Raw genomic sequence first — 26,576 nt, 5'->3', positions numbered from 1 at the left:
GTAGTATTCAGATATGTCATTCGTATTGCAAGGGATTGTGTAGTTATCAAAATAAATAAAAAATAACTTTTTATATCGCCCCAGTGTGGCTGAAAACTAAATTAGAAAGTTGTTGCCCAGTCTTTTCTGAGGCCAACAAAAAAGAAATTCCACGTTTCTAACATCAAAATTCAGAGATATTTGAATTGAGAAATCAGAGGAAATTTAGGAAAAAAACAGCACAGAAATTAACGGGGAAACTAAACCTGATTTATGCTGTTCTTTATGAAAAGACACTATCTTGTTAAAATGCAAAATAAAGAAGTTTTTTCACGACTGTTAGTAACAAGAAAATGTTCTTCTTTGAAAAGCTCTCCGGTTTCCAGAATTTTTAAGGGTTCGGTGAAGTTTGATCATGCGGAATTCCAAAAAATGCTGGAAATCCATGCTTTAGGGCCATGATTCTCAATCTTTGGAAGCCCGTGGCCCAGGCATACACACGAATGATGAGAAATAAATAAATAATTAAACAGTGAATAATTTACAGCCTTGATTTCAGGGCTCAGTGGTTGAGAAACACTGCTCTAGGACAGTCTCTCGCACGCTCCCAATGCTAAGAAAATCTCAAAGTCACTCATTCTCGGAGTCGTTATTTTTGTCGTACACTTTCTTGCACACTGTTTTGGCCACTCATGCTTGCACACTCTCTCGAGCAGCCTTTTGGTCACACACTGGTCCAGTCCCTTGCTCCAGTGGTATAGGAAACGGGGGTACAATGGGTGCTTGAGCACCACAAATATTTTAGTAGCACTGAATTGAGCATCCTAGAATTAATTCATAAATCAAAAAAATTCCTATATAAGAACCAAGTCGAGTACTACCACAGTCTGAAACATTTCCAGCACCTTTGCCTTGCTCTCTAAACCACTTTTTTGATCACAAACATGCTTTCACATTCCCTAAGACACTTGTTTGGTGGCTTATTGATCTAGTCCCTTGCTCTCTAGACGAAGGCGGATTTATGTGGTTTTGCCACCCTTCTCCCATTCTACTCAAATTTTCTTGACTACTCATTCCTCGAAGTGCTACCCCCCACCCCCCAATACTGCGGTAGTGCACATTAACAACCCACTCACATTCACCCAAAACTCACCTTCCCAGAATTTCTCTACAAAGCATATTTTTTTTATTCAGCTTGAACGATTCTTTCACATTAAGGGATACTACATTTAGAAGGTTTGTGTTAAGCATATTTTTAAACATTATATCGCCATAGAGAATGATGGGACTGCACTCTTATAGCCCATCCGTCGATCCATCCCACCTGACCAAAACTGATAAGAATACTTTTCAAAGTCTTATACATATCACTGCAAGCAGAATATGCAGTGGTTAAAGGAAATGTTTAGGATACGAACACTCGACTCATTGAACTGCATTCAAGTCTTTCTGTACTTTTTCCCTTTCCGAACTTTACTACACAGTGGGAATAGCAATTACATTTCTATATATATATTTCGAGGAAACATTTGGAAAAACTGTTATGAAGCAGTTGGGCTAGCGGAAGCAAATTTACAGGGCGGACTTGGCAAGCTTTATCACAGGGTGAGTGGAAAGTTCGGAGAATGTGTAGTGAAGGAAATTTGTACAGGCAACAAAATGCAGTATGGGGGACATGCTTTTGACAGCTTTTATTATTGGAAATATGCTTTACAAATGAACTATAACTCTTTTACAATCACTCTTATCAATGAATGCCTCTTGCAGAGTGTCATCATTGCATTTTTAAGGATTTTAGAAAATGAAACATTCGACCAGCTTAGGTTGATTCAAACCGAAAATAGTCAAGGCAGACATAATTATCTTGTGTGTGGAGGCAGTTACATAACTGTGGTAATTACAGGCCAACAGATAGCGCTGGTTTTCTATATCACTGTAATAATGGTACACGAGCAAAAACAAAATCATTCGATGGACAGAAAAGTGGTCAGTTGAAATCAGAAGTGTGATTGGATTTTTATGGGCAGAACATTCAACCACCAATGAAACTCCTCATTAAATTGTTGAGGTGCATAGAGCCAGCGTCAAAGGGGTAACAACATGCGGAAAACTGATGTCTTCCCCCCCCCCCCAGCTGATAGAGACCATGTTATTCGTTTTAACCTTTTTTTAAAAATTCTCTAATTATAAATCACCAGTGCTGTTGGAGCCAGGAATATATTGTATTTTCCAACAAAGAGGCCATGCCACCCCCAAATTTAATAAGAAATCTAAATGTCCCACACAAACCTCCAGCCAAGCACCCACAGGTTCAATTCGAATAGCCCCGACCATGCTGAAAACCTTATCACACTCCAGATTTCAATCAGAGACAGCCATCTGTTGAGCTGTTTTGTTTTGCTCCTCAGCCATAAGGCATCAATTGTTATTGATGTTGTTATTGAATTGTTATTGATGCCTTATCCTGCAGCAGGAGAGAAACAATGTCACTCTCCTGCTGTTATTGCAATGTATGAAAGACTGGATGTAAAGTAATGTGGATGAAGTTCAGAAAGAAAATTCACGTGCCTCTGAGGGGAAGCAAGCCACCAACTCTCGCAATCAGGACAAATGCTCTAATTATAAAGACAGAGGCAAGGGCGTAGCCAGGGGGGGACTTGGGGGTCTGGTCCCCCCCCCCCGAAATGTGAGAAAATGACCGAAAAAAGGGAAAAAGATGGCCAAATCCATTGTTCTGTCACTTTGGTCCCCCCCCCGAAATGAAAGTGGTCCCCCCCCGAACAAAATTTCTGGCTACGCCCCTGGACAGAGTCCTTAAATTTCACGCAGTGGTACCCTGGTGGGCCGCCAACCTTTACCAGGGGTCCAACAAAAGTTTCTTTGAGAATAAATCCTCAGTTAAACTGCTCTGGGAAACTGCGGATAAGTGAAAAAAGTTTAAGAACCCCTGCATTAAAGTACAGATGACTGACTTTTTCTTTCCTTAGTGAGTATATGTATGCTGAATGGGACTGGGCAGCCTTCTACTAGTGGCAATAGCCCCAGTTGGTGACATATATATAGAGATAGACTATGCCACTCTTTGCTGTTCATACATAGAACGTTTAGAGCACTCCCATGAACTGTGAGGGGTTGGTGGTTCATTTCCCACAGAGGCATGTGAATTTTATTTCATAACTTCAGCTTCGTATCCAGTTTTTCATTGCTGTTCTAGACATAGCTGCTTTGATGATGATCTGGACACTAGATCATCTGGATCAGATTTACTAGCCCGATGTGACTGCAAAAAGTTCTTCTTGGGATTTGTAGTTAACCTAAACTTCTTTACTGATCACACACGATAAGAAACGCTAACACGTTGATACGTGTTATCTTATCTATTGCATGTAAATATCGCATAGTTGATTTTTCCATGATTCATCACATTCTTCAATCAATGTAACCTAGAAGCCTGTTCAAATGCTCCATGTTCTTGAACCGGTTTGAGTTGATGGATATTCTGTTGTGCCTCAGTTTATAACGGCCCAGCATGAAGGAAAGGATTGGGTTCGGGATCTCTTTTAGCTCCCCTGGTTTGCAAAACATTTGGCAGGTTTGAAAAGGATTCACACCGGAGTGGATTAGAACATATTCATGATTCTTATTATTGTAGTAAATCCTGTGTATAGCTCTTCGTGAACACATGAACATGAACGCATTCTGCATGGTGAAAACTGAAAGCACACAGAAAGAAAAGAAGTTGTATTTGATAGGATAAGGTCCGAACGTATCTGGTAAGTTGAAGGGCTGTGCCACCCAGAAAGAATAGATCATGAATGCTGTATAGTATATCTGAATAGTGAACACACTCATGGCAACAAACTGAGAGTAGAACACATAGTTGAATGAACCCGATCTAAAAACCAGTTCATGGTTCTCTCGATCAATACCGTCCTTTTCATACACAGAACCAGGATTCAGAGAAGGGAACGTCTCCCAGAAAAATCTCTTGGTTTCAATCGAATGAAGGAGATCTCGTCGTCGTCGCTGCTTGGGCTCCATAGGGATTCTTGATATTGACTGCAAAGTACAAAAATTTCATGTTTTAATTTCAATGTTATTGCATTCACAAAAAGAATTGAACATATGGCCATATCTTGTGAAATGGATACTGGAAAATAAACTGGATCCTGCCTATAACATTCCTGTTTAGTACAACTAGCTTTTATGGTCCCACCTTTTACTAATACTCATCTGGATTCCCTATTTAAAGCGTCTCCCTGCTCATAACTTTTTCTTTACAGTTTTTTGAAAAATGTTATAAGCAAGAGCCACATCATGCTACACTCGTGTGCAAAATTAAGAGAATTTGTAAATTGTGTCTATTTTCACAAAAAGTGCTGAACCAAAGGTACTAATAATGGCACTGAGGAAGTATGCAAATATTCAGTGTCTAATACGTAAGCGTACATTTGCATGTGGGCAGAGCTGCGGAGGGGATGATAAGGGCACGAGGCATTTTCCACAATTCATGTGCTCGTACTTCTCGGTGACATTCGCTGTGTTTCTCGTGCAAGTATGGTATATTTATGACATACACTCATCTGGAGAGAGCCTGGTACCTGATATTATTCCTCCCACATCAGGGAAATGGACCACTATGGTGGTGGAGGTGTTATGGTCTGGCAGGCATCATGTTGGGCAGCACACCCCTCCATGTATTTGGCAGAGGGTCTGTGACTGCTAAGAGGTCTAGAGAGGAGATCTTAGAGCCCTATGTTAGACTTTTCAGGGGTACGGTTGGCCCTCAGTTCCTGTTCATGGACGACAACACTCATCCACATCAAGCTCACCTGGTCAATGATTATCTGGAAAGTGAGAATATTCGTCGTATGGATTGGCCAGTCAGATCTCTTGACATAACCCCTTAAGTGTTTGTTTAATTTTTTTTTTTTTGTCTGTTTTGTCAATTGTGCTGTTTGTTCAATTAAAAAAAAAAAAAAAAAAAAAAAAAAAAGAACATGTCATGGACACTCTTGGGATGGCAATTGCATCTTGCCATCTCCCTCCGAGAACCATCCCGGAACTGAAACTGCATTGCTGCAGGAGTGGGACCAATTGTCACAGGGACTCCTCAACTGCCTCGTGTCCAGTATGTCGTCATGCTGTGCAACCTGTCTGACTGTGAGAGGGGACCATACCCCATATTAGACTCATTTTCTGCTCAATCTCGCAACGTGGATTTTGGACATTCCTGCAATGATGAGCTTTACTGACAATCATACATATGTACTATGACTTTTGTATGGTACATCTTTCTCTGTTATAGCTGTGTATTCGTACCAAATTTCATTAAAATCTGTCCACTAGTTTCTCAGAAATTTGACATAATGTAATAATTCTCTTAATGTCTTAATGTTGCAAACGAATGTAATATAGGGTTTTTCAACCAGGGGTTCACAGAGTTCTTAGAGAAGTTTGGAAGAGTTGTGAGGGTGGGGGGGGGGGGGCTTTGTGAGCTAAAATAAGGCATTTCATTGATACTAGAAGTCATTTTCACTACGTGCAAGGAAGTCCAAGGCTTTTATTTTGTTAGTGCAAAGGGGGGGGGGGGTTCATGGCTTTAATTTTATTGATACAATGAGTATTTGTGCTACTTCCCCTTTATTGGTACAAGGTGTGTGTTTCCATTATTTCATTAGTACGGGGGGGTCCATGGCCATTATTTTGAGCAGTATTGGTACTGGGGGGAGAAGGGGCAAAGGTAATTTCTTCGATACAGGCAGTGGCATGTTTATGGGGTGGGGGTGCTTAGCGGGCTAGAGCCCACTGCGGCTAGTTCAGAGAGGTGGCAAATTTGAGACACGAGTAGCCAAAAAAATTAGTAGAATGGAAGAAGAGGTGGCGAAATTCGTAAAACTCGCAATAAATCCACCTTTGCCCAACAGCAAGGAATTCGGTCAGTGAGTGACCTATGTAGGCACGTGAATGAGCAAAAGAATGTCTAAGTGCATGAGTAAGCATGTGAATGAACAAACGAGAGCCCTAGAAAGAGGGGGGAAAGGTCAATGAGTGTCCTAAAGCCAGGACCAACTTAAGAGTATCCCGGGCAAAAGTGATTTTTTTCAAGTCCTGAGCATTAAGACGCCACTGTCTAGAGCATATGCAACTATGTGAGTAACCAAAACAGTGTGCAAGTATTGCTCCTCTGTTTTTCCAGTCCCCATGTGATTTAGAACAGACAAACTTCACTGCATATAATTTTTTTTAAATTATAAAATATGTTTCCTTACACCATGATTACGATGGCTTTCAGCTCTATAGACACTTGATACTGGCCTCAGTGAATCTAGGTACAAATGTCTGGAAGGCAATGGCCGCAACCTTAAAATGAACTGGATTTCGGGTACCATCAGGATCATCTGGAATAACAATGATTAATTACTAATGTATTACAATGGTAATGATCAACATCTTTCTTAAAGAGGAGAAAATGCTTCTCTCATCAAATCACATAATACACTGAAGAGCCAAAAAAACTGGTAAACCTGCCTAATATCATGTAGGGCCCCCCCACGCGAGTCCTCAGAAGTGCCGCAACATGGCATGGCATGGACTCGACTATGAATCATGTCCATAATCTATGCCCATAATCCTCGGGGCTGTCCATAAATCCGTAGGAGTAAGAGAGGGGTGGAGATCTCTTTCGAACAGCACGTTGCAAGGCATCCCAGATATGTTCAATAATGTTCATGTCTGGGGATTTTGGTGACCGGCGGAAGTGTCTAAAGTCAGAAGACGGTTCCTGGAGCCACTTTGTAGCAATTCTGGACGTGTGGGGTGTCGCATTGTCCTGCTGAAATTGTCCAAGTCAGTCGGAATGCACAATGGACATGAATGGGTGCAGGTGATCGGACAGGATGCTTACGTACCTGTCAGAGTCGTATCTAGACGTATCAGGGGTCCCATATCACGCCAACTGCACACGCCCCATACTATCACAGAGCCTCCACCAGCTTAAAACAGTCCCCTGTTGACATGTAGGGTCCATGGATTCATGAGGTTGTCTCCATACCCGTATACGTCCATCAGCTCGAAGCAATTGGAACCGAGACTCGTCAGACCAGGCAACGTGTTTCCAGTGCTCAACAGTCCAATGTCGGTGTTTTCGGGCCCAGGCGAGGCATAAAGCTTTGTGTCGTGCAGTCATCAAGGGTACACGAGTGGGCCTTCGGCTCCGAAAGCCCATATCGATGATGTTTCATTGAATGGTTCACACGCTGACACTTGTTGATGGCCCAGCATTGAAATCTGCAGCAATTTGCGGAAGGGTTGCACGTGTGTCATGTTTAATGATTCTCATCAGTCGTCGTTGGTCCCGTTCTTGCATGATCTTTTTCCGGCCGCAGCGGTGTCGTAGATTTAATTTTTTACCGGAATCCCGATATTCACGGTACACTTCAAATTTCATCGCTACCTTGGAGATGCTATGTCCCATCTCTCGTGCGCCAACTATAACACCGTGTTCAAACTCACTTAAATCTTGATAACCTGCCATTGTAGCAGCAGTAACCGATCTAACAACTATGCCAGACACTTGTTATATAGGCGTTGCTGACCGCAGCGCCGTACTCTGATTGGTTCCATATCTCTTTATTTACATACGCATGCCTGTACCAGTTTTTTTTGGCTCTTCAGTTTATAACATAGCACGATTGCATAAGCACTTCTGCCCCTTATAGACTCCAAGGATGGGTTCACATTACTACTACAGAATCGCATATGTTCCTCACACATCTACATTCCTCTCGCAGAATTTATAACGAATCAATATATGTTGTGAATCTATCAAGAAGTTTGTTTCTGCAAAATGCTTGTCATGTGTAATCATGCTATCTGCCGTCAATTTTTTTTAAAAACCATGAGCGAAGTATAGTGTTTGAATTGTATCGTTGTAGGCCTGTTACTTTCTGTGGGGAGACTTTTCAAAGGGGAGATTGGCCCACGTTCCCATCTCAAAGCTGGGAACCACAGATGGGTTCACACTTCTCACCCTCAAGACTTTGGCTCAAAATGTTTGCACTTATCAGTCATATGCCCAGGATTTGAACATCACCGTTACCACGGTGGTGGTCGGCTGAAGTTGACAAAAATGATCGATGATCTAATGAATTGGTGCATGTTGGAACGTGCGTGTACGTGTAGTAAAACCTGGCGTGAAGTTTGTTTCTGTGAAATGCTTGTCATGTGTAGTGCTACCATTTGTCACCAGTTTTGCTAAGTATCAGTGAAGTGTAATGATTGAATAATTTATCGTTGTAGGGCTGTTGCTCTCTGTGGCGAGACTTTTTAACAGAGAGATCAGCTCACATTTGCACCTCGAAGATGGGAACCACAGGAAACCAACTTCAGCGGACCACAAATCCATCACTTCACTTGCTTATATCACTTGTAAAGCAGTGCCTGTTCTTCATAAGTTCTGGCCTTGGGCAAACAGAAATTTTTGTTGCCTTAAATACAAAGGTGGCTCTGCAGAAAAAAAACCCTCTACCCATGTGGGGTCTATTTTTGGTACCAATTGTAATTGAAAAAATCCCAACCTGTGCAGGACCAATGTTTTGCACCCGACCATGTTTTTTTAGTCGACAAAGCTTTTTTAGACTCAGATTTGACGTAACAACTTCCCCCTCCCCAAACTCCTGTTTATTACACAACATTAGATGTTGGTGAGCAGGCAACACACCATTTTTTAAATGGATGCTGCAGTTTTCTTCTCCCCCACCGTCACCATAGTTGTGGTCAGCTGAAGATGGTTTTCTGTGGTTCCCAACTTCGAGGCACTAATGCGAGAGAGAGAGAGCCGATCTCATCTCCCCGGTAAAAAGTCTTGCCACAGAGAGCAACAGGCCTACAACAATACAATTATTCAAATCATTACACTTCACTCATAGTTGTAAAAACTGATGTCAGATGGAAGCACTACACACAATGAGCATTACTCAGAAACGAATTTCACGTTAGGTCCACTACACATCCCAACATGTACCAATTCGTTAGAAGTTCCACAGAGGAATATGAACGAGGCTCATGTGTGATTCAGTAGCAGTAGTTTTCTTCTTCCAGATCTGTTTTTTTTTATACAAATGATCCTAGAGCAAGCTGGCTATTGTTGGAATAATATTTACTGCCCTGCTTGCAACTTGGGTTTTTGTATTCTGGGTATTTTGATGTGATGAATCAAAGCATGCGAATGTGAGGAAAAATAATTCAGCAAAAAATTATATGTATTAATATAAAATTATAGTAGCAATGCAGAATCCCATTTTAATGTGAATACTGTTCAGTGAAAATCTCATTTTAATGAACGCTTTTCTAATTATGAAAGGTATATGTATTTTCTAATGTATATACCTTTATATAATACTTTATAATTCACCAGATAAGTTTACATAGGAATAATGGAAAAACCTGGAATTCCTTTATAACAAAATTTTGTTATAACAAAGTGATTTCTCCGATCTCTGTTATAATGGGATTGGACTATATATATAGTTGAATTTTCTAAAACGTAGGGGAACACTTCAAATGAAATCAAAAAGGAGGATGTCTCGTAACCCCCACATTATATTTTTAATCTTGATCTCTTATTCAGAGCTAGATTTCCGTAAGCGTGGTTGCACCAAATTTAGTGATTATTTCTTGTTGTCAACTGATAACTATGGCACTTTAGCTCCAGCACCTTAGGTCTTATTATCGAGTTCCTCATCACTGAAATTTATTCAGGCTAGGAAGGGTTCGATAATTTTTGTTGTTTGAAGTTTGTTTCTGTGTAATGCTTGTTATGTGAAGTGCTGCCATCTGCTACCACTTTTTCTCTAACTACGAGGGAAGTGTAATGATTGAATAAGTGTATCATTGTAGACCTGTTGCTCTCTGTGGCGAGACTTTTCAATGGGAGATCGCATTTGCAACTCAAAGTTGGGAACCACATGAAACCAACTTCAGCCGACCATCACTACAGCAACAGTGGGGTTCGAACCCGGATCCTCGCGATGCGAGTCCATCACTATGACCACTCGACCACTGCAGCTGCGATTATTACACATTACTGCATATTAGATTGATTTCATGTAATAAATTGGATTTGTTTTTGCGCAATTATATGCATTCTTAGTCTGCCATTTCGAATTAACCGGCGATTGCTTGGCGTGAGAAAAAAAAGTCGCGAAGTCGGCAGTGACCACGGTTATGGAAAATCAACGCAAAAACCTTGGCAAAATTGGAAATCTCCAAATTTGGCGCAACCAAACCATCGTGGTTTTCTCATTTTTGGCGATTTTTTTTCTTTGGCAAGAAAGACTGCGCCGTTTTACTTCCGGCGACTCCTTGTCATGCTTCCGCCCAAAGAAAAAAAGTCGCCAACACATCGCCAAGAAAAGGATTACTGTTTCTTTGCTCGAAGTTACTCAAGCACGTGTTCACAACACATGCTCATAATACTGTACCAACCAATTCCACCGGACACGCATCAGGAAAAAAAGGCAACAACATCCATTAGTTATAATGTCAACTTGTTCAAATTAGAATTCTTTATAAATGGAGGAAATATTGATTACTTTTAGTTTGTGTATGAAGTCGATACTTAATAACTATCACTAAAATCGTCTCATAGTCGTAATTTCAAAACAAAAAAAAAAGTTTGTTTACATCAAGCAACCGGACGACTGTGACTGCAGAAAAAAATGTGTTGCCAAAAACAAAGTCGAACCAGAATCGATGAATTTCTTCAATGATTAGAGTAAAATAAATTTTCATTATGAAATTCAATCAAATCATCTAAAAACCATCTGATTTTTTTCCCCTCATTGCAAAGAAAAAAAACTAGGGTGAATTTTTTTATCGATTATTTAGCCTCTAGGTGACAGCACCAGTTCCACTTTTTATGAAGATATCACAGCTGGAATTCAGAAGTTCATACTACTGTTGCTAGATGGCAGTACAAATTTTATATATTCAGTACTGTACTTAAATTATATCTCTCACAGAAAACTTACTTTAGCTACTAGATGACAGCACTAAGTCATATCTAGAACCAGATATCCACGAAGTTGGTATTTATAATTTTAGAACTAATTGCTAACTATTGCTGAAATAGGGTTACCAGACATTCTCATTTTTGATGTGATTTCAAGCGTCCTCTTACGTTTCAGAAAATCCATCCTTTACTCTTTTAAAGGTGTCTGGAACAGTGCTGTCTTCAGTGCCGTCTTAAGGCACGGGCCCACCCGGGCACGGCGCGGGGGGCTTCCAGAGAAAAAAGGGGCTGCCTGTGACACTTTTTTTTTTTTCGTTGTCATCCGCAACTGCACTTGCTTTTACAACTTTTTAGCTGTAATTGGTGACTTCAATTTCCTTTGAGAGTTTTTCGGCTGTAATTGGTGATTTTGCTTGCGATAGACCAGTGTTTCTAAACCTCCGGACTCTCACATCAGTCAAACAGGGCCGTGAATGATTCACTGTCCCGTTTTTCCCCATTTATTCCCTATTAGTCGTGTGTATGACAGGGCCTTCCTCGCACAAAAAAAGAAATCAACCGGGCCGTGGGCTTCCAAAGGTTGAGAACCACTACCTTAGAAAACTTTTTTGCGATAAATGGCGATATTCCGTATGAATCCCAATTTTCCTTATTTTCATGAAGGAAATGTTACCAGTAGGCATTTATCAAGCTTTATAAATGTATTGATACTTTCCTACCGGAATACGTTTCACGGGCCGCATTTGATCAGCGAGCAGGTGGTTGTGCCAAAGACTCCTAGATACTACATCTAAGAGGCTTTGGTTGTGCACTCACTGGTGTATTTGTGAATTCCTTTTAAATTAACTCGTTGAGATTTACAATTCGGGTGGTAGTTATATTGGAGCCAAAAAAAACAAAGAATACATTCAATCTTTTATTGTGAATAGTTTATGTACAGAATTAATCTTTTATTTTGTTGATGACACAATTCAGTTACACAGAAGATGTTCCGCCGACAGATGGAGCAGCGGTTTCCCTCTTAGATGAAGTGGCAGCCTACAGGTTGCTCTGTTGAGATCGTCCACATTCTGATTTTTAGGAATCTCCTTCAACCACTTCAGCTTGCAGTCACAGACCAGCGGTAAATCTGAAGAGACATGATATTTATACATATTGCATTAGTTCCTTCCTAATTATCACGGGTTTACAGTTTCTCAACTGGTGTTCCGTGACAGCTTTTTTTGGGGTTCCACGTGATCAAACGCCACGGAACCCTTAAAAATCCTGGAACACTTTTCGTAGAAGAGAACTTTCTTGTTGCTGATACTCGCAAAGCTATTCTTTGTTTTGAAGTTTAACGAAAAATAGCGCCTTTTAAAAAAAATCAGACCGCTCTTGGATGAATAAACGACTTAGAAACAGTAACATTACTTTCTTTTTCCCAAATGGAATTTTCGAACCAGAAGTCTATGAATGTCGTTTGCCGTTTATAAGTTGCAAAAAACGATGCTTTTCGGAAAATTTTTAATCTGCTAGTGATATTTTTGAGAGTGAGGATTCTTGAATTTAGCAGAGAATTTTTGCATGTACCGTAAAACGGGGTGAATGGAAACGGAACTTTGTAAAAGCGCAAACATATTCCGGTATTACATTCACAAAAGAATTTTCCATTATCATGGTTGCTAGCCAACTGAAAAATAAATTGGTGACGGAAATTCTTTTGTGAATGTAATACGAGAATATGTTTGTGCTTTTACAAAGGTTTATTTCTATTCACCCCGTTTTACGTGAGTCTTCATAATTAAAGTTCCACTTTGAAATGGCCATAAAAGGAAAACTACTGGACAAAATGTTATCAAACTTAGTAATAGTTTACAGGAGGTCATGGGATTCAATTTTCCACACACAAAAAAAAAAGTTCAAAAACTCACCACCAGCGGGGAATGGCGCTGTGTGCAGTATTCTTGAACGAAATAAGACATGAAGACATCGGTTTAAAATGTTTTTAATCGTTCCTAAAATGTGTGTTACAAAGCATGTTCATTGTGGCGTCCACCATTTTCCGAAAGCATGTTAAATCGCATTACTGCGTTCTCAACAGTAGCTCTTAGCATATCAGGAGGAATGTTACGGACATGTCGGTGTATCCCATTTTTCAATTCCGCCAAATTGTTTATGTTATCATCACAAACAGTGGCTTTAAGGTAACCCCATAGGCAGAAGTCACAGGGGTTGAGGTCTAGTGACCGGGGTGGCCAAGAAATGGGGAAGTGTCGGCTTACAATTCGGTCATCCGTGAAGTGGTGCTTAATACAAATACAAATACAAATACAACGCCACAACAGGCAAAATGCCCAACGAGGTGGCTGATAAAAAGATGCCCATAAAAATATGGTTGTCATATGTTTCAAAAATACAGCAACCCAATTAAAAATGCAATTAACACAAATTACAAACAATATATACACATGATAAAATATTATACAATGCCCATAATGAATACTTATGGTTGTCTTATTCATTAAGTAACTGTTTGGCATACGTACCAATGTGAGGTGGAACCCGTCCTCAGGTGGATGTTTTCATGTCTTATTCCGTTTAACAAAAGCGCATACAGCGCCATTTCCCGCTGGTGGTGAGTTATTGAACTATTTTTTTGCGGAAAATTGAATCCCGTGACCTTCTGTAAACTATTGCCAAGTTTGATAACATTTCGCTCAGTAGTTTCCTTTTATGGACATTTCAAAGTGGAACTTTAGTTATAAAGACCCTGTGCTTTTAAGAGAAACCCAGGGCCATCTCAATGCATGAGTCTCACCCGGGCAAGGCAAACTCAGTTGCATATAGGGGCTTCCACGATAAGATCCGGGGCAATGATGTTATGACGATAAATATGTAAATTAAGAGGTGATGCCTACCTAAGCTCTCTTCCATTTTGCCTTGGGCTATGATGTTGTTGAGACGGCAGTAGGGGTACACGTGTTTTTTTTTTTTTTTTGATAAATATTAAAAAAATTGTTTGAGTTCTCCGTGGAACAGTCTCATTATCATCAAGGGTTCCGCGAGAAGTTTTACATTGGAAACATCTGACCTAGAAAGTGTACAAGCGTGTGAGTGACCAACAGGGCCGGCACCAGGCATGAGGTGACAAGGCGGCCTCTTAGGGCGGCGTGGTTACAGAGGCTGCATTTTTTATGGCAGATTAATAATGACAGTGTTTTCATTCTCGCAAATTTTTACATAACGAAATAATTTTGAAGCGCAGGTAAATACAATACTTTCGAGTGTTGAAATGCTATTCAACTCTTTGCAATATTCAATGTTTAATTTATTTTAACACACCTCCTTTCTTGCACTTCCAAAAAGTGCCACCTATCTCTAGAGCAAGCGTTTCCAACGTGAGTTGCTTGCGGAACTCTGAATGATAATAGAATAAATCGACCGATTTTTTTACCCAACAAAATAGTGTGCCCCTATTTTCACCTCGACAACATCATAGCGTCAGAGCAAAATGAAAGAGGGGTCAGCCAACACCTCTTAATTCACATATTTATTGCCATAAATAATTCTGTCAGATCTTATCGTGGAAGTTCCTATTCAACTGAGGTCTCTGAATGCCCCCCACAAGGGGGTTGAGTCTGGAAAGCCTCCTGCCCCGGGGTGACCGACATGATTTTCATCAGATGATTCTTTTTTTTTTTTTTTTCACACTGCATATTCATAATAGAATTAGGGCTTCCCTGAATGTACCAAGTAGTACATGGTAGTACCGTGGTCTCCCTGTAGATCACGAATTATACGTCGAAGGCGAAATTGACGGATTTCCTTGCCGGATGGTCATCGATACCGGAGACAACGTGAGCAACATCCGGACCGATTTAGCTCAAAAATTCCGGCAGCGACTTCTGTATGTGGCACCTTCACTAACGCTACAGACTGTTACCGGAGAGAAGATGACAGTGCATAGGAAGATGGAAGCCTCGGTGAAATTCGCTGCTGTCCCCTACCGTCACACCGTCTTCATGGGTGGCTGACATTCAAGAACCATGCATTATCGGATTGGACTTTCTCAGAAAATATGGGATCTCCCTTGACTTGAAGAATAACCAGCTGCACACGCCAAAAGAGCATGTCGCCCTCTTCGGGTACTACAGCGAAGAGATCCGTCCCCAGAAAATATTGTCTGTTCGGGATTTCACGATTCCACCAAGAATGGAAAGCGTCATCCATGGCACAGCCGGGACGGCCAGGGACTTTCAGCTCGGACTGGTGGACTTTCCTAGCGAAAGAAAGAATGGACTGGTGATTGCCGCCGCTCTGGTGGATTCATCAAAGGACGTCGTCCCTGTCTGATTAGTCTATATCAGTGACAAGCCGAAGGAGATTCGGAAGGGCGAAGAGATCGCTAAGTGCGTCCCCGTCACGTGTGTGGTGCGGGACTCGTCGGGAAATCAACCAGATGACTCCGGAAGTTTGTTCAAAAATCTGATAGAAGACGCCCAGCTGGATCCGGACCAGAGAAGACGCGCAAAGTCGACTATCGAAAAATTCCGAGATGTCTTCTCCACGTCACCAGCTGATGTTGGCCGAACCAGCTTAACGGAGCATCACATCGACACCGGGGACCATTCACCAATTAAACAACATCCTAGAAGACTTCCGTTTGCCAAGCCAGAAGAAGTTGGTAAACTACTACAGGAAATGAAAGTCAACAACATCATCGAGCCATCAACGAGTCCATGGGCATCGCCGATCGTGCTGGTGAGAAAGAAGGATGGTTCCACACGATTCTGTGTCGACTATAGAAGATTGAATGACGCCACCAAGAAAGACAGTTATCCGCTGCCAAGGATCAACGACACTCTTGACACACTTTCCGGACATCAGCGGTTCTCTACCCTGGACCTGAAGAGTGGATATTGGCAAGTGGAAATACATCCGGAAGATCGGGAAAAGACGGCCTTCACGACTGGACAAGGACTGTGGCAGTTCAAGGTGATGGATACTTTCGAACGACTAATAGAGACCGTTTTACATGGACTGTCTTACGAATCGTGTTTCGTGTACTTGGACGACATAATCATTATGGGAAGGACATTCTTGGAACATATAGAAAATTTGAGCAAAGTCCTCCAGAAGCTGAGAGATGCCAACTTGAAATTGAGCTCGACAAAGTGCCGTCTGTTTAGACACGAGGTACCTACTTGGTACACGAGTACCACCTACTTGGGTCACATCATCTCCCGAGAAGGAATAAGTACAGATCCTGAAAAGACTAAAGCCGTGAAAGACTGGACGCGACCAGAGAATGTGCACGAGCTTCGGAGCTTCCTGGGACTTTGCACATATTACCGAAAATTCGTCCAAGGCTTCTCTAAGCTAGCGAGACCCCTCCACCGTCTCACTGAAGCTAAGCAAAAATTCTTATGGACCGATGAATGCGAAAGGGCTTTCACATCTCTGAAACAAGCCCTAACATCGGCTCCAATATTGGCGTTCCCACGAGCGGAGAGAGAATTTATTCTCGATACGGATGCAAGTAACAACGGGATCGGAGCTGTTCTATCGCAAGAAGTGGACGGCAAAGAACACGTCATTGCCTACTTCAGCAAGAGTTTGTCCAAGCCCGAAAGAAATTATTGCGTCATGAGGAAAGAGCTGCTTGCAATCGTCAAGGCCGTCGAGCATTTCCATCACTATCTCTACGGTCGAAAATTTCTCCTTCGCACGGATCACGCCTCCTTGAGCTGGCTGTTGAACTTCAAGAACCCCGAGGGTCAAGTCGCTCGCTGGATACAACGGTTGCAGGAATACGAGATGGAGATCCAGCATCGTAAAGGAGCCTCACACGGAAATGCCGACGCTCTATCGGGAAGACCGTGTCCACAAAACTGTCGTCATTGTCTCAACGCAGAGGAAAAGAACGAGCCGGTGAACCTCTAGTGTAAGACAGACAACATCTGAAGTCTCAAATGACGATCCTTGGAGCGACGAGAACACCCTGAAAGCTCAACTAGAAGATTCCGACATACGCCCAATAATGGACTTCAAGGAATCCGCCGGAAACAAACCAACGTGGCGAAACGTTCGCCTCGACGACCAAAAGATACTGGGCGCTTTGGGACTCGCTAGAGATGAGAGATGGCGTGCTGTACCGCAAATGGGAGTCGGAGGATGGGAAAACGTTCAGATGGAAACTCATCCTACCAAGAGCCCGTGTGAAAGAAGTTTTGAAAGAGTTGCACGGAAGTCCGACCGGTGGACATTTCGGCATCACCAAGACTCTCCAGAAGGTCCGTGAACGGTTCTATTGGGACAAGTCCAGGACAGATGTAGATAAATGGCGCAAGAACTGCAACGACTGCGCCGCTCGCAAAGGACCTCCGAAGCTCACCCGAAACCGCCTCCAAAGTTACAACGTCGGTGCACCGTTCGAGAGAATCGCCCTGGGCATCCTCGGACCGTTACCCAGAACCCACAATGGTCACAAGTACATAGTGGTGACTATGGACTATTTTACCAAATGGCCGGAAGCGTATCCCGTTTCTGATCAAGAAGCAGTGACGCTGGCTGAAGTTCTGGTGCGAAATTAGGTGTCTCGATTCGGAGTCCCCATGCTGATCCATTCCGACCAGGGGAAAGAACTTCACTTCAGCGGTTTTTGGCGGCATGCGCAAGCTTCTAGGAATGAAGAAGACGCAAACAACTCCGCTCCACCCGGAATCCTATGGGATTGTCGAGAGATTCAACAGAATCATCTCTCGCTCTTCGTGTCGAAGAACCAACAGGATTGGGACACAAAGCTACCGCTTTTTCTGCTGGTCTACCGAACTGCCGTCCACGAGAGCACCGGATTTTCACCAGCACAGATGCTGATGGGACGAGATCTTCGGCTGCTTGCTGACCTGCTGTTTGGGAGACCGTCAGATGCTTCTCTTCCACTGGAAGAATACGTCCAGGGACTCCAGGTGCGCCTCGAGGACATGCATCGAATCGCCAGAGACAGGATCAACATCGGCTCCGAAAACACGAAGAACCGCTACGATCCGGAGGCCACGTCTCATGACTTCAAAGAAAGTGACCTCGTCTGGTTCTGGAATCCGAAGCGCCGGAAAAGACAGTGCCTGAAACTTCAGACGTCATGGGAAGGACCCTACAGAGTCGTGAAGAGACTGAACGACGTCGTAGCTCGGATCCAGAAAACACCATCCTTGAAGTGCAAGGTGGTCCACTTCAACAGACTGGCCTCTTACCGCAGTGACAACCCGCCAATTTAAGGACTGAATTCTATGAAAAGGGACAATGTTACGATCTATAGACGATAGATGGCGTAATTCGTTCGATGGCTCTCAGAAATATCGAAATCGGTTGATACCAGTTTCGGTTTGGCGGAAATACCTGCGATTGACGGAGAACTGGTGGGAACATTCTAGAAGGTCCCGCCCCTCCAGACAGTGGTTCCGCACCTCCGTACGGTAGCGCCGCCAACTTGGAAACTGTTTCGACAGACCTATAAATAGTAGGGAGTTGTGAAATTTTAGACTCGAATAGAGAGAGACTGGATGAAAAGTCAGTTGTGATTTAACTTTGCAAGAAAGTTGTTAGCTCTATGATTAGCTTGTGAATACGTGTAAATTGCTGTTCTGTAAATAAATCTGTGTTTGTCCGTCGAACCGCTTCTTGTTTTGCAATCTCGATGTCTTGTGAAAAATTATCCGGAACACAATACAATATATGGAACTTTCTTTTCCGCACAGCAAAAAAAAAAATCTCTGTACCGGAAGCATTCTCATTCTCAGACCCTAAACGTCCATACTTTGCAATACGTCCATACTTTATTGACCGTGAAAAAATGGTGCCTTTATTTGTTACTTTTTCCCCTCAAGCAATGAACCGGCAAAAAATAAAAATTTATCAGTAGAAATGTGCCTTCCAGAAAAATTTTGCAAATAAGTATACAGTACAGTATATATATTATATTACATGTAACATCATTGAACTGGAACTACTGCTGTCACCTATCAGATAAAAAATACAACTGTTGTGATTCTTCGATAGAAATTGACGGCCGAATTTTGATTAATGTGCCACATAAAAAAAAATCATTATCATAGGATATTTTATAAACAATAATATTAGTTAAAATGTTACGTTTGCTTCAAAATTTTAACAAATGCTGTTTGTGTGTGTGCGCGTGTGCGCGTGCGTGCGTGCGCACGCGCGCATTAATTAGGTATTATTATTATTAATAAATTAGTATTTTTTTTCAATTATAAAAAAAAAACCCCAAAAACCCTCTAGGCCAATGGTTCTTTATCGTAGTTGCGGGTGAACATTTTTGGGGGGTGCGAGATGGAAAACAAAATTACAGCATGTTGACTGATTATTCAGGAGAATTGAAATGATAAAAATCAAATTTTACAGTTTTTGAAAAATTATGAATCATACCAATATTTCCACATTTTGTTCTTTTGGCTTTCGCTTGCAGAAATGTGTCGCGCGAAATTTGCGTTATAAAAGTTTCGTTTTCAATTAGCGATCGTATTTGTTTTCCATTTTGGTTGGGAAAAAATACCATTATTTACCTGGTTCGTGGTTTGTTTACATTGGTACCTCGTGCTATTAGCATGTTGAGCTTAAATTTAATACTGACGTTAACACATGACTCAGGAAAAACGTCAAAAATTTAGTCAATTGTCAAAGAAACATTAATTTATAGTTGTTGCGGCTGGAATCAATAAGTGAAGAACTGTTCAATGAATCGGTTTTTCCAAATCTTAAAAATGTTAAAAAAAATTATTTTTTCTTTTTAGTTTCGTTTTTAAATTATTTTCAAAAATAAAATAAAACCAAAAGTAAATATTGGCCATAGCTGAAAAGTGCATTAAATAATACACAAAAAATTCAAAGAAATTAATTAATGGATAATTAATGTACTTAGTTACAGAAAAAAACAAAATTTTCAAACAGAAAACATAATATCTAAGGGTGTGCGGGAAAGTAAGTAGTATTGCATTGAGGGTACGGGAAGTTAAGCCGAGAGAAGGAAAAACGGTTAAGAACTACTGCTCTAGGCCATGATAAGTATTTAAGTGTGAACTGTATGTTCTTTTTTATGTCAATTGGTTGATTTGTTATTAATTTTTAGAATGTGTTCAGGAATTCCAGTCAAACCCGTGCTTCCGAATTATGTGCTTAGAAATAAGAAGGAAAGTGTTTTTACCAGATAGTCCTTGGATCAAAGCCTTGTTGATTATTGGCTGGAATGTCTTTTGTCCTATTTCTTTCAGTGGATTCCCTTGGAGTGACAATTTCTTCAGCTTAGGCATCGCCGAAAACATATCAGGATCCAGATGCGTCAGCTTGTTGAACCTGTACGATAGATAGACTTCTATAATGGATGAACCATTTTGTTCAAGACGAACATAATAAGTAAAGATTAAAAGAGGTGTGGGATTATCAGACAAAATTATACCTCAGATCTATTTCCTCGAGCTTTGCAGGAGTCTTAGGAAGGATCGACCTCCTGACGTCCCGGATTTTGTTATTCGGCAGGAGCACCCGAGAAACATTCTCGAAGTTTTCAAACGAGCCTCTACCGAGCAGTCGCACACCACAGTTCGAGACGTCGATGTCACCAACGGATCCGGAGGCTATTCTAGAGAAGTCGGATGATATCGCCTTGACGTCGCTCCCATCGATGCTGATGTTGAGACTGGCACCGGTCTCAGACCTCAATTCTTGGAGAGGGAACCAATTCCAAGAGACTCGGACGGTGACGCCGGACAGTCTTATGGAAGCAGATCGGCGGAAGCTGACTCCGCGGAAAGGTGAAGCATCCGGAGTCGGATCCAAGAAATAATCAGTTACGACGTTTGAATACTCCAGATTGAAGTCGTCAACTGATCCTATCTTGGAAAAGAAGTCTTCAGGCAATGAATGCAAACGGGCCGAATGCAACAGGAGGTGGAATTTCGAGCATGGTTTAATGGTATTCGTGGATATATCCTTCAAATAGCTGTCTTTCAGGTCTCCGGAACAGTTGAGTCCACATTCTTCTGGATCCCATTCCCAGATACAGTTCGCTGATGGCTGCGATGACGATGACTTGGAGGTGATATCAGGAATGCTGAAGATGGTTTTCTCGCGGTTCCCGTAGGAGTTATGTGTATTGAATCCATCCTGTAATTGGCTTCCGCCTAGTAAGACGTCGTCGAAAGTTCCCAGTCCTTGAAAACTAATGACTTCATCAAACAGCTGAGACGAGACTGCAGTGGCTATGAGCATCACCGTAAGCATGATGATGGTAGAAACATTCATTTCTTTTCAGGTTTATTTCTATAGAAAAACATGGAAAAAAAAATTAGAAATTTTCGGCAAAAAAAAAAAAATCTAGTTTTTCATCTCATCCAGTGACGTCTTAACAGGTGAGTCAACACGGCCCGGGTCCCTGAGATAAACAAGGGTTCGAAAAGATTGAAGATTTTCTTATGTATGAGTTGGCTTGAGGGTCCCGAAAATTCTCGAATCATGGAGTCGTTCTAGTGACCGTGGTCTTATGTTTGGGATCGCGATGTTCTGGTAAAAATCAGGACTAGTAAAACCTAGAATTTGCCGAAACCAGCTGTTGAAGGTCCAAAAAAATGCTCGTGGACCCTCTCATAGGATTTCATTTAAACAATTAGCAGAAAAAAAGGAGTGGACGCCCATTTTTTTCGATAGTTATTTCCTAAATAGCTTTAGGAGCACGCATGAATCCCCTCCCCCAACTGCATTTTTTGTGATATGCTTTTTCTACACCTTTCTAGAAGGTTCGTAACGCACTCCTGTGACGAATTTGTGATGCTTTTACGATGTTTCGGACACAGAAGAGATTGAAGAAAGGTGCAAGTCCAAACACTCCTGCCGGTCCGGTCGAGGCGCGAAATTTGATTAAAATTTTGCCTAGACAAAAATTTTAACTAAATTTTTTTCTGTGGCAAAATAAATCCTCTTTCGCGAGAAAAACTTTTTCGCAAGCCGCATTTAAGTTACTAATTCTTTCAATTTTTAGAAAACATGAATTTTATGCGACATCCTTTATATAATTCCTAAGCTAAAAAACATCGATATAATGGCCGAGATGAAGAATAACTTGTATGAGTGACTAGCTGATACCCGGCGACGTTGCCCGCCCCGTAAAAAATGTATATATGTATAGCTTATTAATTACTTCTTAATCAAAAAAATTTCTGCATCAAGTAAGAGAAAATTACTTTTATATTTAAATATTTTAATTAAAATCTTCAGGCAATCGCTTGTGGATACACAATATTTTTTCTTTTTCCATCCGGTGTGTAGATGTACAAATTTTTGCTATTACCAACACGCGAACAGGTGACGAAAAGGTGTCCGTGTGAAAAACAGGACTCAAGTAAGTTGATACCTGCCATTGCTAACGACTGGCCTTGCGCTTTGTTGATTGTCATGGCAAAAGCTAAACGAATCGGGAACTGTAATCGCTTGAAAGTGAATGGCATTTCTTCAGTGATAATTGGGGTACGTGGAATGAAGACGTCTTTTTCTTTGTCACATCCAGTTAGAATCGTTGCTTCAATGATGTAATAGTGCAATTTCTTCACGCAGAGTCTGGTGCCATTGCAGAGTCTCGGTGTCTCCAAATTTCTTAAAAGCATTACAGGTGCTCCGACTTTGAGGGTCAAATTGTGTGGTGGCACACCCGGAATATCCAAAGAGTTCAGAAATTCTGCAGGATACAGAACTGTCTGCGCTGTGTCTGTGACAGTGTCAACCGATTTTTAAGATGTGGAGTCTCCCGGAATAATTTTTAGGATTTTTCCGTTGATGTTGTTCACACTCATTTTTCGGTGCCAGAATCGCACTCTCACAAAGCCACTCATGGTTTCGGTGATTTTGTTGAATGTTTGGGAAGACTTTGTCTGCAAGTTCTTGAACTGAGTTTATATATATAATAACTGGCAAAATCCATTTGGGAACGTTATCAGTCCAGTGCTTGGGTCTACGGGAATTCTTCCATTGCCAAGTTTGATCAACTGATGTGAAAATGATAGTAGTGCTGAGTCATTTTGCAGTTGAACTCGCATGTTGGTGGATAATGATAATTATTTAGCTTCGTGCCAGAGTGTTGATGTCCTAACAAACTCGAGGCGACCACCGATAGACAGAACCTTCACTTCCAACCCATCTCACTAATGCCAGTAAATTGCAATGTAGCGATATGGCCAGAGTTGGTGTTTGGTGAAGTAGAGTGCTGATGATTTGAGGCAAGCATTGAGTTTGTATTCACGCAAGCAAAAATATCTGGCGCTTCCAGGGTTTTCTTCAATTACTGGAAGTATTGGAAAAGAGCCAAACCATTATAAAGGAATAAACTGTAATGATGGCAGCGTTAAAGATGTGACAAACCATTGTAAAGGCATATATATACGTCTGAAACGCATTGTTGGGAACCACGGTAACCAAAGTAAACGTTCCGAAAGTAATTGTTGAGGCCCCAAAACCATTGTTGCCCGGCAGTTTTTCGCCCATTTCGAGCATTTGCCCAGCTCTGACGAACTTTTAAAGTAGCCTACGGTTCAATCCCGGTCCTGTTTGGCATATATGCAAAATCTGGCGACGATCGGCCTAAAACTGTAGATTTGTATAAAGAGCATACATACATACATACATACATACATACATACTTTCACATTTATATATAAGATTAAAGACTTGTTTCACATTCTTTAAGTTTTTTAAATGTCACCAACGGGAGCCAAACAGGACACTTGTACCGCAACAAAACCCTATATCCTTATATTAATATTTAATAAATTATCCCTAATGCAACCCTCAAAATTAATTTCCAATTTCTAGAATTGTGATCAAATTCTAGAATCAACCTTTTATGGTATATATATATAGTTCGCCAACCTTTCCCCCCCCCCCAACCTTTTATGCAGTAAGACTTTCGGAATCCGGTCACCTATCATCCGGACACTTCTGCCGAAATTTTCTTTTTGTCCCCCTCAACCGTGACATATATTAGATGGTTTTTTCCTCACCCAAAATTCCGTTTCGGCTTTTACTATTACTTTACTATTACTATTTTACTTGACCGCGAGCAAATTTCTTTAGTTTCTGTACCATTTATTGTTGGGTGTCCGACGTGATTTTCGGGCTTCTTAGAAAGTGAAAGCAATGATGGCACTCGTTTGTCTTACTGAATCTGATTAGTCAAACGGAAATTTCAGCTTTGATCAAAAGAACTTTTCTCTTTCTTCATTTCATTTTTCGGTTAAATGATAACAGTTAACATTTGTGATGAGAACGTCTCCAGCGATCTATTATTTTCTGTGATTATCTAAGTTAATTTTCATACGTGTCGAAAATGTCGTCATATGATAGGTGAAGAAGAGGTACTTTTTACTACCTGTCGTGCATTACGTAATAAAACTACTCCGGTATGCAAGCAAAAGAAAAAAAAAACGAACATTTCCCAAACTTCGTAGGTGTAAGCTGCGAAAGGGAACATAATTTTTCAAATGTGTGTGAGAAAGTTGAACTTCAGAAAGATCTTGAAGGCGGAACGAATGTTATGCGAAGAATATGGAACTGGAAAATTTACCTTCTACGATTTTCAGAATATGTTTTTTTTTTCAGATTTGAGCAATGTTTATACAAAATATGTTTAGCTGGGTTCTCACACTGTGAGCCTCCAACCTTTGTTAAGGGCACCGCGGAGTGACGGCGAGGACAGAGGTTTCGTTCTCAAGCGATTCTTTGTTTAACTGCTCTGGGGAGCAGCAGATAAGCGTTGATTGTGAAAAGGGGGGCCACGGGTGAAAAAAAGTTTAAGAACCCCCCCCCCCACACCTCCTGGTTTGGAGAATGAGTAGAGGGATATTTTCATAGTAACGTTATGCAAGTTCGAAATTGCGGTTTAAAGAATTATCTAGTATTATATGCATATATATACAGAGTGGGCAAAAAGTCCGTAGAAACTTTAAAAATTCATAAAAACCGGAAAAATAACCGAAATAAAAAACGGTTTGCAGGGTTAGCATCGCTAAGGTCACGGGAATTGACCACCCACCACAGGGGATAACACATTGCAGGCGAGTCACAAATCCACCAACGGCAGAGTGCAGCAGATCCGGATGCATACATGACACTTCTCGGCGGAGCGCATCTTTCAGTTCCGACAGATTGGATGGACCGGATCGACATACCCGGGACCGTACCGCTCGTACCAGCACCACCTATCAGCTGTTTTTTTAGTTTTTCTCCCTGTCAAAAAAAAATTCCCGTCACCTAGAGATGCTAACCCTTAAAACCGTTTTTTATTTCGGTTATTTTTCCGATTTTTATGAATTTTTAAAGTTTTTATGGACTTTTTGCCCCCTCCCCCCCTCCCATATAATATGAACCAAAATGCTCAAAGAGGAATATTAATGCTTTAAATATGAAACCTTGGTGAGAAATAAACATAACTGGATCCATAATCCGGAAGATTCCCTAATCAGGAATCGCCCTGGTCCATGGAAGTCCGGATTTGAGAAGCCCTACTGTATATTATACCTTTAATATATTCCGGAGTTCACAGCAAAATACTAATTTGAGGAAAAAAAGCCTCTACATGAAAATATGATTCAAGGCACACTTACCAGAAAAATTCGAAATTTTGGAAAATATTCGAGAAAAATTTAGTTCGATTACCGACATCGATACCAGGAAGAGTCTAATAAGAATCCATCAACACAAGACGAAACCTGATTACAACTTCAAAGATGTCCTTCGCAGAATGAGAATCCCCCGACAGAGATATTCTCCCACCCATGAGAGTTCTCGCTAATTTGACAGTTAATGGAGAAGAAAAAAATTTGATGTGGTGCTATTTTCCAACATGATTATTTTACATGAAGAGGGGAAAATATTTCGAGGTAACGACGCTCGTTTTCATTAAAATAGGTCAAGATTATGCTTTTGGGAAAGCCACCTTCGCGCGAGGCCGGTGCGTTGTTTGTTGTTTATAAGAGAGGAGAGACATCTCTCGTATATTTTTTCAGTGACTATTCGATGATGGATACCCTTGGCCTTTAAGGTCTTTTTCTGCTAAAAATGAAATTACGGGAATCATTATCATCTGAATTATCCGTACGATTAACAGAGGTCAAGAGCGATGCTTATCGTTATCTTATCCGTGTATGTGTTAGCCTAAAGTGATTTTTTTTTTTTTTTTTTGGGGTTGGTGAAAACTTTACGGAAGTCACGAAATAACAATTTTCGGTGTGTTCAGGGTTGATTTTATGAACGAGTAGCGTCAGAGGCGGATTTGTGGGTTTGCCGCCTTTGGGCTACACAAATGTTGTCACCCTTCTCCCATTCCAATCTAATTCTCTTGATCACTCATTTCTCAAGTTCCCTACCCTGGGCTATAGCCCGCTCTGCCCCCCCCCCCGTAGATACGTCTCTGGCGAAGTCACTATTTTTTGGTTACTCACACATGTTTGTAAACTTTCTTTATACTCTTTTAGTCGCTCACTGACTTGGTTCCTCACCCTCTAAACCACTATTTTGTTCATTCACATGCTTGCGCAAT

The 26,576-nt window shown here is 41.2% G+C and overlaps 2 protein-coding genes across 2 annotated transcripts; both read right to left on the bottom strand.

Annotated features, from left to right (window-relative positions):
- Positions 1 to 1,655: 1,655 nt before the first annotated feature.
- Positions 1,656 to 10,692, bottom strand: LOC149068660 (uncharacterized). Its single transcript, XM_089251097.1, has 3 exons — positions 10,575 to 10,692; positions 6,252 to 6,380; positions 1,656 to 4,038 (listed from the first exon to the last, which is right to left on the bottom strand). Exons 2-3 carry the CDS (start codon positions 6,378 to 6,380, stop codon positions 3,409 to 3,411), a joined length of 759 nt encoding a protein of 252 aa, XP_089107223.1. The 5' UTR covers positions 10,575 to 10,692; the 3' UTR covers positions 1,656 to 3,408.
- Positions 10,693 to 11,958: 1,266 nt separating this feature from the next.
- Positions 11,959 to 26,048, bottom strand: LOC149068659 (uncharacterized). Its single transcript, XM_089250995.1, has 4 exons — positions 25,642 to 26,048; positions 20,451 to 21,313; positions 20,199 to 20,347; positions 11,959 to 12,122 (listed from the first exon to the last, which is right to left on the bottom strand). Exons 2-4 carry the CDS (start codon positions 21,293 to 21,295, stop codon positions 11,965 to 11,967), a joined length of 1,152 nt encoding a protein of 383 aa, XP_089107121.1. The 5' UTR covers positions 21,296 to 21,313; positions 25,642 to 26,048; the 3' UTR covers positions 11,959 to 11,964.
- Positions 26,049 to 26,576: the final 528 nt, after the last annotated feature.

Source organism: Pholcus phalangioides, unplaced genomic scaffold (assembly GCF_987345545.1).
Source record: "Pholcus phalangioides strain wild (caught in Gottingen) unplaced genomic scaffold, Ppha-v1.0 ptg000024l_1, whole genome shotgun sequence".
In the NCBI taxonomy this organism is placed as follows: Eukaryota; Metazoa; Arthropoda; class Arachnida; order Araneae; family Pholcidae; genus Pholcus; species Pholcus phalangioides.
The sequence above is the reverse complement of the archived record's forward strand: the minus strand, read 5'-3'. Positions and strand labels throughout refer to the sequence as shown.

What these genes read in the sequence shown, in the direction of transcription:
- LOC149068660 (XM_089251097.1), bottom strand. Translation starts at nt 6,380, where the DNA reads ATGATCCTGATGGTACCCGAAATCCAGTTCATTTTAAGGTTGCGGCCA. An exon ending in AAAGCCATCGTAATCATGGT is followed by an intron (nt 4,039 to 6,251) that starts GTAAGGAAACAT and finishes TGTACTTTGCAG; the next exon opens with TCAATATCAAGAATCCCTAT.
- LOC149068659 (XM_089250995.1), bottom strand. Translation starts at nt 21,295, where the DNA reads ATGAATGTTTCTACCATCATCATGCTTACGGTGATGCTCATAGCCACT. An exon ending in CTCGAGGAAATAGATCTGAG is followed by an intron (nt 20,348 to 20,450) that starts GTATAATTTTGT and finishes TCTATCGTACAG; the next exon opens with GTTCAACAAGCTGACGCATC. An exon ending in TTTGATCCAAGGACTATCTG is followed by an intron (nt 12,123 to 20,198) that starts GTAAAAACACTT and finishes ATGTCTCTTCAG; the next exon opens with ATTTACCGCTGGTCTGTGAC.